Below are 15,785 nucleotides of genomic sequence, written 5' to 3' on the forward strand. Positions count from 1 at the left end.
AATTGTTAGGAGTGCGGACGAGGACTTTTAAGAGGCTTAAGAGTTTCTTTAGCAGAGGAGAAAATGGCAGGAAGATGAAGAGGGAGAAGAAATGCGTTTCAGACAATGGATGACAGCGAGTTAATAAGACGCTATAGATTAGATCGTGCAGGGATCATGTTTGTGACAGATCTTATTAGAGACACGCTAATATCTCTGACACAGCGCAGAAATGCCATAGCGCCAGAAATTAAAGTGATCACTACATTAAGATATTTGGGAACTGGGAAAAATGCAACAATGCAGCATTGATGATTTGGGTCTGTCACAACCTTCTGTAAGCAGAGTGATCACACAAACAATTACAGCACTTTCAGAACCTCTTATTGTGTCGCAGTTCATTTAGTTTCCGCTGGACATTCCCACCTTGCAGGCTCAAAAAACTGCATTTATGAATATAGCAGGCTTTCCTTGTGCGCACAATGAGGGGGAATGAACCGTTAATAATTTGCGCTATAAGCTCCCACGTCTGCTTCTTGCCCCGTGCTGTGACACCCGGCCCGAATTTTCCTTTAACGATGGCCTTGTGTTCATCCACTAACTGGGCTAACAGTAAACACTGTTCCTCTGTCCAGTCGGGCTTTCTCGTCCTTCTTGTTTTTGATTCCATGTTTGCTACATTAAAACCAACATTCAAACCACCACTTAAATAGACATGCCAGCAATCAGTGTAATTGGAAAGAGTGGAACATTTTTTATCATTCTAAGCCAATCAAATACCTTATAGGAAATTAACAGCATGGTAAATAAAACAAAAATAAAAAAAGATGTATATACATATATATGTTACCGGCAAAGTGTGTAATCCCGGTATTGTATAGAATGCCTAGGCAATGTATAGAATTCCTGGGCCCGTATTCATAAAGAATCTTAATGCAAAGAGTAGCTCCTAGTGACAAAATTCTAAGAAAATTCTTAGAAATGTGGGCGTTTACTCTTAAAATTAAAGAAAAAGTCCTAGTAAAGAAAAAAGTAATTCAGAAAGCATCTTAACCCTTAAAAGAGGTCTTAAGGTCAAAATTGTTAGGAGCACGGACGAGGACTTTTAAGAGGCTTAAGAGTTTCTTTAGCAGAGGAGAAAATGGCAGAAAGACGAAGAGGGAGAAGAAATGTGTTGCAGACGATGGATAACAGTGAGTTAATAAGACACTATAGATTAGATCGTGCAGGGACCATGTTTGTGACTGATCTTTTTAGAGACACGCTAATATCTCCAACACAGCGCAGAAATGCCATAGCGCCTGAAATGAAAGTAATCACTACATTACGATATTTGGCCACTGGGAAAATTCCATGTTTGATACATTAAAACCAACATTCAAACCACCACTTAAATAGACATGCCAGCAATCAGTGTAACTGGAAAGAGTGGAACAATTTTTATCATTCTAAGCAATCAAATACCTTATAGGAAATTAACAGCATGGTAAATAAAAAAAGGATTTATAAACACATATATAATGTGTGTGTGTGTGTGTGTGTGTGTGTGTGTGTGTGTGTGTGTGTGTGTGTGTGTGTGTGTGTGTGTGTGTGTGAGAACGATCAAATAGGAAAAATTACGCATGTAAGTTCAAAGTGAAGGCTTAGAATAGACCCTATACTTAAAATCACTTTTTTTTTTCCTTCTTGGACAACCAACCAATCACAGTCGTCAAAAGATTGTGTCATACATAGCAACGGGGTCAACCCCGCCTCCTTACTAAGATAAAAGTTTTTGTCTTTTCCTTGCTCAGAGTTGCTCTCAGATCGGTCCCGAATCGCTCTTAAGCTAAGACTCCTACATAAAAGTTTTTAAGCTAAATTAAGAGTTTTCTGAGAGGATTCTTAGATTCTTTATGAATACGGGCCCTGATGTTTTTTGCAAAAAATACATGACCTAATTCTATACATACTTAGGCATTCTATAGAATGCCGGATTACACACTTTGCCGGTAACATATATAATGTGTGTGTGTGTGTGCGTGTGAGTAGACCCTATACTTAAAATCACTCTTTTTTTCCCCTTCTTGGACAACCAACCAATCACAGTCTTCAAAAGATTGTGTACTACATAGCAATGGGGTCAGCCCCGCCTCCTCACTAAGATGAAAGTCTTTTTGTCTTTTCCTCGCTCAGAGTTGATCTCAGATCGGTCCCGAATCGCTCTTAAGCTTAGACTCTTACGTAGAAGTTTTTAAGCTAAATTAGGAGTTTTCTGAGAGGATTCTTAGAAGCTTTAAGAATACGGGCCCTGATATTTAATTTATGTCATTGTGGCCCTGTTTACACCTGGTATTAAGATGCGTTTTAGTCGACTGGATCACAAGTGGACGACGCTAAATACAGGTGTAAACAGGGTCTAAAACGTTTTGAGATTGTCCACTTTCCAGCACTTCCAGAGGTAGTCGAAACTCATTTTTTTTTATTGCTTTCGGAGTGTAGACGCTCATGTGGTCGAATGTGTTAACATGAAGCTGAAGACCCGAGATTGAGGATGAAAAACATACCAAACACAATGTTCTCTCACCATTCCAGATTTCTAACATGTACATACGGTGTTCGGTGTGGTCTTGCAGCTATCAGAGCAGAAACGAAAGAATGCTCTCCGTGTTTTTTTCCTCTGACCACGTTCATATGTAAATTGCGAGAGCTTATTTCATCCATTAAGCCCAATTTATACTTCTGCGTCGAACTTACGCCGTAGCTACGTCGTAGGCTGTGTGTAGCGCGCGTACCCTTCGGCGTACCCTGACGTGCACCTCTCCAAAAATGTAACAACGCGTCAACTCTACGCGGACGCAAGCGCTGTGATTGGTCTGCTAGGATCGCTCCCTCGGGTTTCACACGCTCCCTCGGGTTTCACACGCTCCCTCTGCAAGTGTCAACGCGGACAACGACGCAGAAGTATAAATGAAAACCAACGCGTTGCCTACAGCGTAGAGGCTCCGGCGTAGGTCCGACGCAGAAGTATAAATTGGGCTTCAGATTGAAAGGTCTGAAAAAACATTTACCCAGCCATTAGGGGTGTAACGATACCCTAATTTCACGATTCGATACATATCATGATACTGAACTCACGATACGATACGATATTATTGCGATACTCCAAGAATATAATAAAAGGTTAAGAAAAAATGTACTGTTGATTAAAGGAACACTCCACCGTTTTTTTAAATAGGGCTTATTCACCTTCTTTCCTACATTTAGATAAGTGGGCAAATGCATTTTTGTCTCAGTGCATGCATTGTTTTAGTTTGACAGGGTCGGCGCTAGCTTAGCTTAGCATAATGAATGGAATCCTTTGTTGCCAGCTAGCATGTCCTGAGTAAAAGTGATATAAAAAAAAAAAACCCCACCTAATTACTTCTTGTGGCCTGCGTATTCACAACGAGTACAAATAGCGATGCAGATTAACACTAGGCAGATATTGACTTATATATTAAGGACTATATTAGGGGGAAGCACAGGCGAAGCACTGCTACTTGGGCGTGATATCTCTGCGCCCAAGTAGCAGTGCTTCGCCTGTGCTTCCCCCTAATATAGTCCCAAGTCAATATCTGCATAGGAAATCGCCTAGTGTTAATCTGCATCGCTATTTGTACTCGTTGTGAATACGCAGGCCACAAGAAGTAATTACGTGGGTTTTTTTTTTTTTAATCACTTTTACTCAGGACATGCTAGCTGGCAACAAAGGATTCCATTCATTATGCTAAGCTAAGCTAATGCCGACCCTGTCAAACTAAAACAATGCATGCACTGAGACAAAAATGCATTTGCCCACTTATCTAAATGTAGGAAAGAAGGTGAATAAGCCCTATTTCAAAAAACGGTGGAGTGTTCCTTTAAATGTTAAATTTGATATAACATTGTGGGTGTAAATGAATAGGCTTGGACAATGGTGACACTAGAATTAATATATTCATGATTCTGAACCTGAAAATACAGAATTATTTTAGACGAATATGCTTGCACTCTGTCACTGGCTAGATATATTTAAAATAATGTAGGCCACTTTTTACAGGTAACATAAGACTAATAACATAAGCATTATCAGGACCCACTAATATTCCCCCATTATATTCAACATAATATATTGTAGTTTAATGTAGTACTGACTCTGAAAACTTCAATTTGTTCTCACAGGGTAATTTTTATTTTGGGTGAACTATCCACGATACATATTGTTGCATTTTTGTATTGCGATATATTGTGACACGATATATTGTTACACCCCTACCGGCCATAGACCCTCCCCTCGAAGAAATCATGACAGAAGTGGTTGAAGGTGGACAAAAGCGGATTAAAACACCAGGTGTAAACGGGTTTGTGTCTCCCTCGTCTACATGTGATCCGATCGACCAAAACGCATCTTAATAGCAGGTGTAAACGTGGCCTGCGAGTACCTGCTTTGGCGAGGGTCTGGTTGGCCTGGTCGCTCAGTAGCTGGGTGAGTCTGGCTCTCTGGGCGTCGATGGTTTCCTGCATTGCCTTCACTCGTACACGCAGGTTATTGTTTTCTGTCTGCAGCATGGAGTTCTCATGCACCATGTCATTGATGCTTTCCAGTCCATCCTCGCCAACCATACGCTTGCCCTGTTTCAAAAATACATACATACAATTTAACATATACAAATAATAATTCTACTCATTTAAATTAGGAACACTAAGTTCCAATATAATATAATATAATATAATATTCACATAACATATTATAGTGAAATTCTGATACAAACTTGAAATAAATCTGGACTAAACATCGCAGCACAAACCGTCTTGTATTCCATGAGCTCGATTTGCAGACGGGCGATCTCTGTTCTCAGAGCGCTGATCTGTTGACTAGCCCGGTCCTGGTTCACCATCACTTTGTTCTTGATGTTGCGAGCGCGGTTGGCATATTTCAGCGTGTTCAGGGTCTCCATGAAGTCTCTGTCTGACGGACTGATGCAGGCGATCATCGTCGTCTGACTGGAGGTCACAAGGGAGAAGCAACATTTGAAAAAAACTGCAGAAATACCAGGATTAGGGCCTAATAAAATGTTTAAAAAAAATATACCTGTTTCCTCCAAGGGAATCTTGAAGCAGGCGAGTGAGTTTGGAGTCTCGGTAAGGCACATGTGTGGAGCGTTTGCTCCTGTCACCCAGAGCGCTGATCACATTACCCAGAGCTAACTTTACCACCACAAAACAAAGCCAAAATTATTAGTTATCAGAGGCGATACCAGCCAAATGACTCACATTAAAAGAATCGTTCATTCAGAAATAAATATAGTAATTTAACTCGTGATCATATTGTTTCAAACCTGCATGCTGTTATCATTTTGTTTTATGGAAACACAAAAGTCTTTCTTTTCAATGGCACATGACACATCAAGCTCCAGAAAACATAAATGTTTCAAAAATACACTATAAATTCTGATTTATAGAATAGGAGCTTGATAAACTTTTGGCAAAAACTGCATAAAGATTCTTATACATTTGTGTTTCACAGAAAAAAAGAACAGCCTTTAGTTTAAGGCAACACGATTAATCAAAATAAAACCGAAATATAAGCGATAAGGCTTAGTCCGATTATTAAATCGCAAAGGCACTTCAAAATAAAAGTTGATTGTTGAGGATGGTTTAACATTTAAAAATGAAGAAGTGAAGACATTATTATAACATTTTTCTTAAATACTACAGTAAAATATAATGAAAGTAATATTTTTTATGTTTTTATGATTATTATTATAATAAATATTTTATAATATTATATCACAATCACATTTTTTATCAGAAAAATCACAATTTGATTTGTCCTCAATACATGCAGCCCTACTTCAGGTTTCATACAACAGCAGGGTAAGTAAATAAGATGATTTCTTTTCATAAATCATTCTTTTAATGGCATTAAAGAGTTTGTTCTCTGAGTTTGTTCTCTGAAAGCCACCAGGTGGCAGTCGCACTAGCAGCAAGTGGATTTGAATGGATGTAATGTGGAATATCAAGCTTCACACGTGTCTTTATTGCCAGATTCTAGCTCTCTTAATTTTATTAATACTGTATATCAATTCAGTTCCCAGAGATCCTGTAAACATGCTTAAATAATTATACTTTATAATAATTCAATACCCAAATATTACTTCATTCTATCCTTTAATATTGTTTTGTAGCAAAACTGGATATGACTAAACACAGAAAAGGTTATTAAGCGATTTTATCATACTGAAATCATGTTAACACGCATATTGTTTAGGTCTTGTAGCAATCCTGTGAGAATCTGTGAGTATTTTATTGTTTATGCCACTTTAACTTCTGTTCTTACCAGTCCACAGTTGATAGAGATGCCCTCTTTGGCCCGGTCCCCTGTGGCCCCTGTTCTCTTCAGTCGCTCAGAGCCGGCTAAATCCACAAAGTGAAACTTAGCCGTTAGCGTCTCAAACTCATTCATCTCTGTGGAGCCATTCACCAGTCTGTTATCACTCTCTGCGTCCTGGAAAAGCGACATAAAATGAAAAACTGAATGATGTACTGTACAGTTAGAGTATATTATTATAGCTTTTAACAGAGTTAAACTAGGTTGTCATCATTGAAATGAATATGAGTAAGTGAAATAACGTAATAGCACAAGAAACACTCTGTGTGCTGAGAGTGATCAGAGTTGAACAGCTGAGAGAAAGTTTTCCAGCAGTGGGAGATTTGACAACCTACATTGTCTGAGGCACAGACGCGAACTTGGCACAGGTGGATGGTGAAGATGGCATGGGAGCGTGAGCTCTGGACATTCATCTGAGTGCTGGCGGTGGTGCGGGACAGAGCGCCCAATTTGAGACACTGCAGCATCTGAAAGAGATAGAGAAGAGAATCAGGTAATCGACACTGAGATAACTCAGCTATTGTGAGTGCGATTGATAATGCAGAAACAATGTAGCATAACATTCATTGATGAACCAATAAATTTAAAATACCTGATCAACTTTTTAAAATAAAGACAGATTTTTATTTTTATAGAAATAATAATATAATTTACTATACTAGTATATAAATAATATAACTGTTTTCATATTGTAATTAAAAACAGACAAGCTTGATTTTATATTAATAAAAAAAATATGATCATAGATTTCTAATACATAAAAAGTATAACTAGAAAGTAAAGTTCATTGGGACAAACTTTTATGCTGGCTTGACAAAGCCTTGTCTGAAAGTTTTATAAGCTTCCTAACATGATTTATCATGTTGTTTGCATGTCTTAATATGTCTAGCATTATTTTATATTTTGCTAACATGTTTTAATACATTGCTAGCATGAATTATCATGTTACTAGCTTGTCTTACCAAAACACTAACATGTTGATAAATGCTAGCATGTCTTAACACATTGCTAGAATGTTTAAGCATGTTGCTAGCATGTTTTAACATGTTCCAAGCATGAATTAGCATGTTGCTAACATGATTTAGCACAATGCTAGCAAGTCTATGGTCAAAGCTAGTTTTTTAGACGTTGCTAGTAATAGATACTTGGTGGATGAAGCTTAAATACTCAATTAGGGTTGCTGTATGAAAGTTTTGACCCCCTCAATGAAAGTTTATGGGACTTTTTCGTAGTTTTGATAGTCAGTTTAAGGTCAGTTTAAAATCGCAAGTCGGATCAGTTAGAAAACATATAGCAACCCAAATGAGAACAGTCTGAAGATCTGACCTGAGTTTGGTGGTTGTAGCTTTAAAGCTCTTGGAGGAGATACTATTTAAATTTAGTCTAAGAAGAAGAAGCTTAAAAAAAAGATAATTTGTCAAGCCAACATAATGATTATAAATAAAGATAGCAGTTTATTTTTAAGGGGGAAAACCCCTGAAAAACTTGTGAACTTCATATTAATAAAAACACACATTTTTAAAATCAATTTGAGCAAGCGCAGAAAGGCTCAAGACATGTCTGCAAACCCTAGTAGAAAGCCAACCTCTGCTTCTGAGCTAACGGTTCGTGTTGTGACTCCCACTGTGTAAATTCCTCCATTGGCATCTTCATGGATCTTAATGTTGGATTTCTGCTTGCGGGCCTCGGCATCTCGGGTCGAATCAAACAGGTCCAGTACCTCCTCATTGTACAACTAAGAAACAAAACACTCAACCTTAGACAGCTATAAACATGCAGGAGTGGTTATGTAATTAATTAGCCAAGTTCAGACATGCATGCTAAAATCTCTTAACGCCTGCCAATGGTACGACAGGCGTGTTATTTGTGGTGCACTGTCAACACCACCCTTTGCATGCCGACATGATGGCAGCTCCGCTACACCTATCAGAGTATAATTTTAAACCTCAATGCTGATATGAGATAACTCAACATCTTCACTTCCATTAACACCAGAAATAACACGTCTGTCAGTTGTAAGATTGCTATTTTCCAGAGCTTAGATGAAACTAGGCCGCAAGAGAACAGTGGAGGTTATTCACCTCTAAGAACTGGGCGTTGATCTTAAACTCGGGTACGGGTCGCCCTTGTTCTGTGGCGGCCTGTCTGCGCTCCTCGATACCCCTGAAGAGGTGGCCGACCGCCCGTGGTATAATTCCCAACTCCTCATCAGTCACGATGTTCACGTCAAAGCCCGTGCCCATGGTGTACGTCTTTCCCGAACCAGTCTGAAAAGATTCAGGAGGAGGTTAGATAACACAAGACCAATCAAACAGAAGATATTGTTATCAACTTTTGGTGTGTTTTGAAGTTTCTCCTTAAGCATTAAAGAATATTTCAGATCATTTTCAACTAAAACCATGGAGCATCAACTGCGATATAAATGCAATGACCATATACATGCTTTCAACTACCCCAAAAAATTATAAAATAAATTGACTTCCCTCAGTTTGTAGAAATCAACAACAAAAAAAGCTTGTATTGTATGAAGTTTGTATTCAAAAAATAAAATTACAAGAATTGAGAAATATATATATTATAAAAGTAATTGACTCAGTAATTCCTCAGTTTGTCGAAACATAAAAAAATAATTTTACAGTAATGCAGTTACAATGGAAGTCAATGGGGCAAGAGTTATGGAAGGTTTAAACAGAAAAATGTGAAGCTTGTATTTTTTATTTTATTTTATTTTTTACACAAATTGACTAAAATAGATATCACAAAAAATTATTTTGACTTGTTTCTCAGTTTGTACAAACATAACAAAAATAACTAAATAAAGTGGAAAGAGTTATAATGGGTTTAAACAAAAAAGATTTGGATAGGATTGATAGTAGAGTGAAACAAGTTAGAGCATCAAAATGTTGAGACATGTTCAACTTTATACAAATGAGAGTTGAAAAACATTCATTACATCTGTCATATTTCAAAATCTGCCAATAGTGCTAGCCTAGATCTTCTGCTGGAATTAAAGCTTAAATCACATTGTTATTGTTACATTTATCAGGGGTATCGAGGAGGGACTGGGGATTGAAACTGTTTCCCATCAACGAGGAATTCCAAGTAAGCGCGGGTCATAAGCTCGCGTTAATTAAGTCCCTGCCCTTTGTACTTGTCTCTGTAACATTAAGCTGGTTTAGATCATACTTATCTGACCGCTACCATTTTGTCTGTTTAAATGGAGAAAAATCGATCATAACTCCAGTAAACTATGGAGTGCCGCAGGGATCTGTGTTGGGCCCTCTGTTATTCTCAATATATATGATGCCACTTGGAAATATTATAAGGAAACATGGAATTAGTTTCCATTGTTATGCTGATGACACTCAAATATATATTTCATCACGGCCGGATGAAAACGCTAAATTATCCAAATTGACAGAGTGTGTTAAAGATATAAAAGATTGGATGACGCGTAATTTTCTTTTATTAAATCCAGACAAGACAGAGGTAATACTTATCGGTTCAAAAAACCGCCCACAAAACCTCTCACAATACAACTTTGACATCGTAGGATGTACTGTTACTTTATCCTCTACAGTAAAAGACCTGGGTGTTATACTCGATTGTAACCTGTCTTTTGAAAATCATATTTCGCATGTTACAAAAACAGCCTTTTTCCACCTTAGAAACATTGCTAAGCTACGTAATATGCTATCAGTTTCTGATGCAGAAAAGTTAGTTCATGCATTCATGACCTCGAGACTAGATTACTGTAATGCTTTATTAGCTGGTTGTCCTGCATCCTCAATAAACAAGCTACAGTTAGTTCAAAATGCAGCCGCTAGAGTTCTTACTAGATCAAGAAAATATGATCATATAACACCGATTTTATCATCACTACATTGGCTACCTATAAAGTTCCGTATTAATTACAAGGTATTGCTACTGACTTATAAAGCCCTAAACGGCTTAGCTCCAGTCTATTTAACGGATCTTCTATCGCCCTATAATCCATCGCGCGCTTTAAGATCAATAAATTCGAGGCTTTTGGTCATACCTAGGATATCCAGATCAACCAAAGGAGGGAGAGCATTTTCACATTTAGCTCCGAAACTCTGGAATAGTCTTCCTGATACTGTTCGTTGCTCGGACTCGCTCTCCCAGTTTAAAACTAGATTAAAGACGCATCTTTTCGGCCAGGCATTCATATAATATTCTTAATCTTACAGTTCAAACTACAATCCGGCCTCTAGTTCATAAATGCCAGAGGAGAACTGGCCCCCGACTGAGCCTGGGTTCTCCCAAGGTTTTTTTTTTTTTTCTCCATTAGGTCACCTGATGGAGTTTTAGGACACCATTAGGTCACTTGATGGAGTTTTTTCGGTTCCTTGCCACTGTTGCCTTTGGCTTGCTCAGTTGGGGATATGTTGGGGATATTTACTTTTATTCTATCAAACAATAAATTCCACTAGAAACAAACCTTGTTGTATTATTTTATTTTAATTTAATACTGTGAAGCTGCTTTGATACAATCTGTATTGTGAAAAGCGCTATACAAATATACTTGATTTGATTTGATTTATAGCAATACATGGCAATATTGGCTCAACCAATGGCATGAGTTGCCAACCAATGTCAGATTGTGATGCCGTTTTCAGTAATTAAGATATAGTAATGGGTGTTTTGTTTCCGACACACGCTGTAAGCGGTAGACCAATCACAACAGGCTGGGCCATCTGACCAGTCCGAGTAGGTTTGTGGAAAGGAGGGGTTTAGAGAGGCTAAATCTTCAAAGGAACCGTTTTCAGACTTTGAAAAATTAGGTGAAGTGCAATGTATATTAAGAAAATATGAAAGTGTATTGTATGAGAGCCTTAGGAATCTTAGTCTTAGGAACCTTTCAATAATAGGGGCACTTTAAAAAGAAGGCACAGGAAAAAAAAAAGTTGGACAACATGGTCTTGTGGAAAACCTGCATGTGCTGTTGATATGTGTGGTAAAAGCAGAGAGCATTTTCTTTTAGCAGGGGCAACAGAGGAGGGAGACAGCCCAGACAAAAGAAGGTTGGGGTCTCTGTTGCCATAGACACATAGAGGAATGACACACACAGGGCCTGTGCCTCATCACCCACTGAAAGAGACGCTGACAGGAAGACAAGACCCTCAAATGACAGAGGGAGAATTAACAAAGCCAGAGAAAGACTGACGAAGAGTTAGGAACTCTCATGAGGGAGAGTTTTTTTTATTTATTCTTATCATGATTGAATGTCAGAACTTGAGATGTAATACACTCACAAATGCATTTGTATTTACGGAATTAGATCATTTTAGTAATCTATTAGTGTGAAAAAAGAGAAAAGATAGCGGTGTTCTTGTCTGAACATGTCTGTGGTTCAGGTTCTGACAGAAGTTTCATGGTTGTTTTTAGAGCGCTTAGTTACCCCACAATTTTAATTCGTAAAATAAAGTCACATGAGTAGTAATTCGCAGCTGTTTCATTAGAATGAAATAAAATAATGAAAATTTTAATTATCAAATGTAACTGTAACAAAGTTCAAGTTCAGGGAAGAAAGAGGTGGACTTTAAACATAACTTTAATTGTAAAATAAACATAAACAACGAAACGAAAGAGCTAGCGGCAGCGGCCAACTGTGCCATATAAGCCTATGTAAGCTTTATGCAACAGTAACGTTAATAAAACTTTAATATATAAGCTCATCCATAAACAAGACAACAAGACGACAACTCCCATGACTCCACACTCATTTACGGTGTCATCAAGCTACGACCTCTAGCGCCGAAACTTACATACGTTTAGTTGCCTAATAAAAACTGATTTAGCACCAAGCTATAACAAAAATAGTGAACTACACTATTTGAGGGTGCATGTTTTTAAGGCGAGACACTACAGGTGAATAGGGTAAAAATTTTAACTAGCAGATATCACCATGAAACTTTCACAGTTGATTACCTACATTAAGATGAGAAAAAAATGTATTACAAGTTTTCTGTAATTTAATGTTTAAATATGCAAATTAGGCAATATCTAATCAAATATGCACTAATTTGCATATATTTTAAAAAACGAAATCTGAGTATTGGATAAAGCCAGGTTAAAAAATTTTTTTTCAATGTGTTCACATATTAGATGGGAAAAAAATTACAGAGGGATTTATGGATATCTACTTTTGTTATCCTGTAAATCAGAAAATACTGTCAATAGCCTTAAAAAAATGATTTTCGCCATGTTTTTTGGAATAAAATGTTATATAAATCAGGCTAGGAATAATATATTTACAAATCCCTCTGTAAATGTCTTCATAATATAACTAGGTACAAGACTGGAAAGTTTGGTGTATATAGGTGCTACTGAAGTGGAGATTTCGGACTTGGGAGTATGAGAGAACAGTCATTTTGAGAAAACGGGCTTTAAAGATTTTTCATCAGCCAATGAGATTGCGCATTCAGCCCTTTTACTTTCACGATTGGTTGCTTATAAAAAGGAAATGACCATATTTGTATCCGACAGGATTGTACACAAGAGAGAGAGCTTCCTAACGGTGCTTGTGATGACAGGCTGACGGCAGAGATCGCGGAGCAGCATGTTGATTAAGAACGCGAACTTTTGTTGAATTTATGAGAAATCTACAGACGCAAACAGACAACGTGTAATAAAATAAAGATCTAAATGTGTATTTCGGACTTTTTTTCAACACAAGTCTGAAAGAAGACATGTTATTGAAGACAAATATCCAAAAATCTCAAAATTGACCAGTGAAAAAAAACTGATGTTTTTGCCTACCGTGTCTCGCCTTAAATGTACAATTATCAAATGGTCTATTTTTCCAGTCTGGCACAAATAAACTGAGGGTCTCAATAGAGTACTGCAGGGATGACATTTTTTTAAGGCAAAACCCAGAAATGAGTTAGCATTTCCACCGTCCCGAATCAATGTTTTTTTTTTTTTTTTTTTATGGGCTTTTTGTTAAATGCATGAAATAATGTCTGTGGTGAACACAAGATCAACATATTTTTAAAGCTTTTACTTGTCTTTTAAAAAATCAGTTGCCAACAAGTGGCTAAATGGGACTACGATGGACATTAAACATCATCACAACGAACAGGTAAACTCATCTACTAACTAGCCTTGTGCTTACTTACAATCATGCTCTTTCAAACTATTCTAACTTAAACTTTCAGTTTTCTTTTTTTTTTTAAATAAAGAGTTGTTTTTCGGAAGTGTGTGGTGTGGTTCGTTTATAGCCTACTGCTTTTTACCTCTGGCCACTGATTTACACTTTAAAATACTTAAAATCAGTATTAATTTGTGAAGATTATCATGATGAACAAAACATGTAAGAACCATAAATGCTTGTTGGTCAGAGCATACTTTTTGTAATCATCCAAAAACCAATGGAAAAGTCTAAATGTTCCCCAACGAAACAAGAATACGTAACAAGCCATAAATCAGTTCATTGTTTTTTGGATGGGTTCTATTAAATAGTTCAACTGGGCCAATTCACTAAAATGAATCAGACTTCTCAACGGTACTTAAGATAGAGTACTTTAGGAGAGCATGTTTGATTTTTGCCTCAGCACACTCGGCTGTAAAGCTGTAACCTAATCTCATGAGAAAACAACTATTTTATGAGGTGACGAATTTATACGAATTTGAACGATGCAAAACGTACAATTTTTAGAAAAAAGCAAGAATGGAGGACCCCAAACCCAACCTCTAAACTTAACCGTAAGCAGATCGTACGAAAACGTTTGAATTTGTAGGAATTCATACAAATTAGCTACCAATTCACCAAATTGTAACATAAGGGGCTTTCGCACCAGAACTTAGGAACTAGCCACCAGGGTGTTTCCCAAAGAACTAATGGTTCCCTTAGGAACGTTTTCCTGGTTGCATTCGCACCGCCAGTAGGAACTCTGAAGTGACGTAAACCGAACTTGTTGTTGTGACTTTTATTTTGACGGTGTAGCAGACCTTTATTTTGAAAGCGCTGACAATGCCAAAGCCTGAGCTCACAGTGCTCGCATTCTCCGTGTTCATTAGTTTACGATCTGTCTAACAGTCCTGTCTAATACGTTATTAGACAGAACTGTTATACATAGAAAGTAGACAGTTTATGAAAAGGTATTAGCGTATGCCGTGTGGTTGATGTCCCGTGTTGCTAGCTGAGCAGAAATACATAATCATGTTTTGCTTGGCCCCCTCAAAGTCGCGTTGGATTTCCTCCTCAGCATAAAGGTTGAGAGGCTCATCTATCACTGTTTTCCATGTTCATAGAGTTAGTTTGTGGAGTAAATATATAGACTATAAACTGTGTGTTTACACAGCTTTTTTAAAAATGGCGGGTGCCAGTGTTTCACGTGCGTTCGGCCAATCAGCGTACACTAACGTCACTGGTAGTTCCTATAGTGCTGGTTTAGACCCTACTGTGAAGTAGGAGCTAAATTAGTTCCTCCGAAAGGAGTTCCTAGAACTAAAATCGTTCCTAGTTCCTGCGGTGAGAACACGCCAAAATCCGGGTACTTCCGCCAATAGTTCTAGGAACTATGAAAAGGTTCCTCCGGTGCGAACGCCACTATTGTTATGAACTATCCTAAGTGTATTTTGAAAGTTGCGTGTATAAATATTTAATATATTATAAAAAATAAAATAAAAAATAAAAAAAAACCTCTGCAAACCTTAGCATTTTTTAAGTGTGGACTGACTTACTTCACTAGATCAATGGAATATTCAGTTTCTTGTCATTTTACAGTCTTACCTGTCCATAGGCGAAGATAGTGGCATTATATCCTTCAAAACAGCCTTCGATGAGTTTCTCAGTGCAGTTGCTGTAGATGCTCTCCTGCTGAGAGTCCATGTCAAAAACATAGTCAAACGTAAAGGCCTTGTCTTTTCCTAGGATGACCTGGGGCTCCCCAGGGGTCACGAATGTGCAGATGTGACATCCCTCTATCTTCTCCTTTGCCAACTGTGGACGAATCCTAAAAAATAGAGAGTGTTTGAGTTTAGTCATTTATCAGAATAAATTAGTTCATATTGAAAGATTTTTGGTCATTAATCTCTAATAACATATATATATATATATATATATATATATATACACACACACACACACACACACACACACACACTATAATAAGCTATTGATCAGATATTCAATATTTATTTATTTATTGTGATATTTGTGTCAAAATTATGATGAATGGATACAGTCAAAAAAAGGTACAACCTCTTAGGTGGGACATATCGAAATCCCCATTTTAACAGTGGATAAAAAAATAAAAAACTTGATGTTTATAACTAGCTATTCATGATTGGTTCAGATGCAAAAGCCTCTAAGTGCCATCTGAAATTTTCTTCTAGAATGATCATTTTTATCAAGCTTGTATATTTAAGTTAAGTAATTTCACTTAAA

General features: G+C 37.3%; 1 protein-coding gene across 4 annotated transcripts in view; it reads right to left on the reverse strand.

Moving 5' to 3' along the window:
- LOC311080597 (kinesin-like protein KIF21A) overlaps nucleotides 1-15,785 on the reverse strand; it is a 57,269-nt gene that overhangs the window by 23,489 nt on the left and 17,995 nt on the right. For all 4 annotated transcript variants that reach the window (XM_084110630.1, XM_084110629.1, XM_084110632.1 and 1 more), the window contains exons 2-9: nucleotides 15,129-15,351; nucleotides 8,452-8,637; nucleotides 7,956-8,105; nucleotides 6,706-6,837; nucleotides 6,320-6,487; nucleotides 5,072-5,187; nucleotides 4,788-4,983; nucleotides 4,422-4,611 (exon numbers count right to left, since the gene is read on the reverse strand). In XM_084110630.1, coding sequence (XP_083966756.1) covers nucleotides 4,422-4,611; nucleotides 4,788-4,983; nucleotides 5,072-5,187; nucleotides 6,320-6,487; nucleotides 6,706-6,837; nucleotides 7,956-8,105; nucleotides 8,452-8,637; nucleotides 15,129-15,351 — 1,361 coding nt within the window. The remainder of the gene's footprint in view (nucleotides 1-4,421; nucleotides 4,612-4,787; nucleotides 4,984-5,071; nucleotides 5,188-6,319; nucleotides 6,488-6,705; nucleotides 6,838-7,955; nucleotides 8,106-8,451; nucleotides 8,638-15,128; nucleotides 15,352-15,785) is intronic.

The sequence above is a fragment of the Abramis brama genome (assembly GCF_963993115.1).
Source record: "Abramis brama genome assembly, chromosome: 4".
In the NCBI taxonomy this organism is placed as follows: domain Eukaryota; kingdom Metazoa; phylum Chordata; class Actinopteri; order Cypriniformes; family Leuciscidae; genus Abramis; species Abramis brama.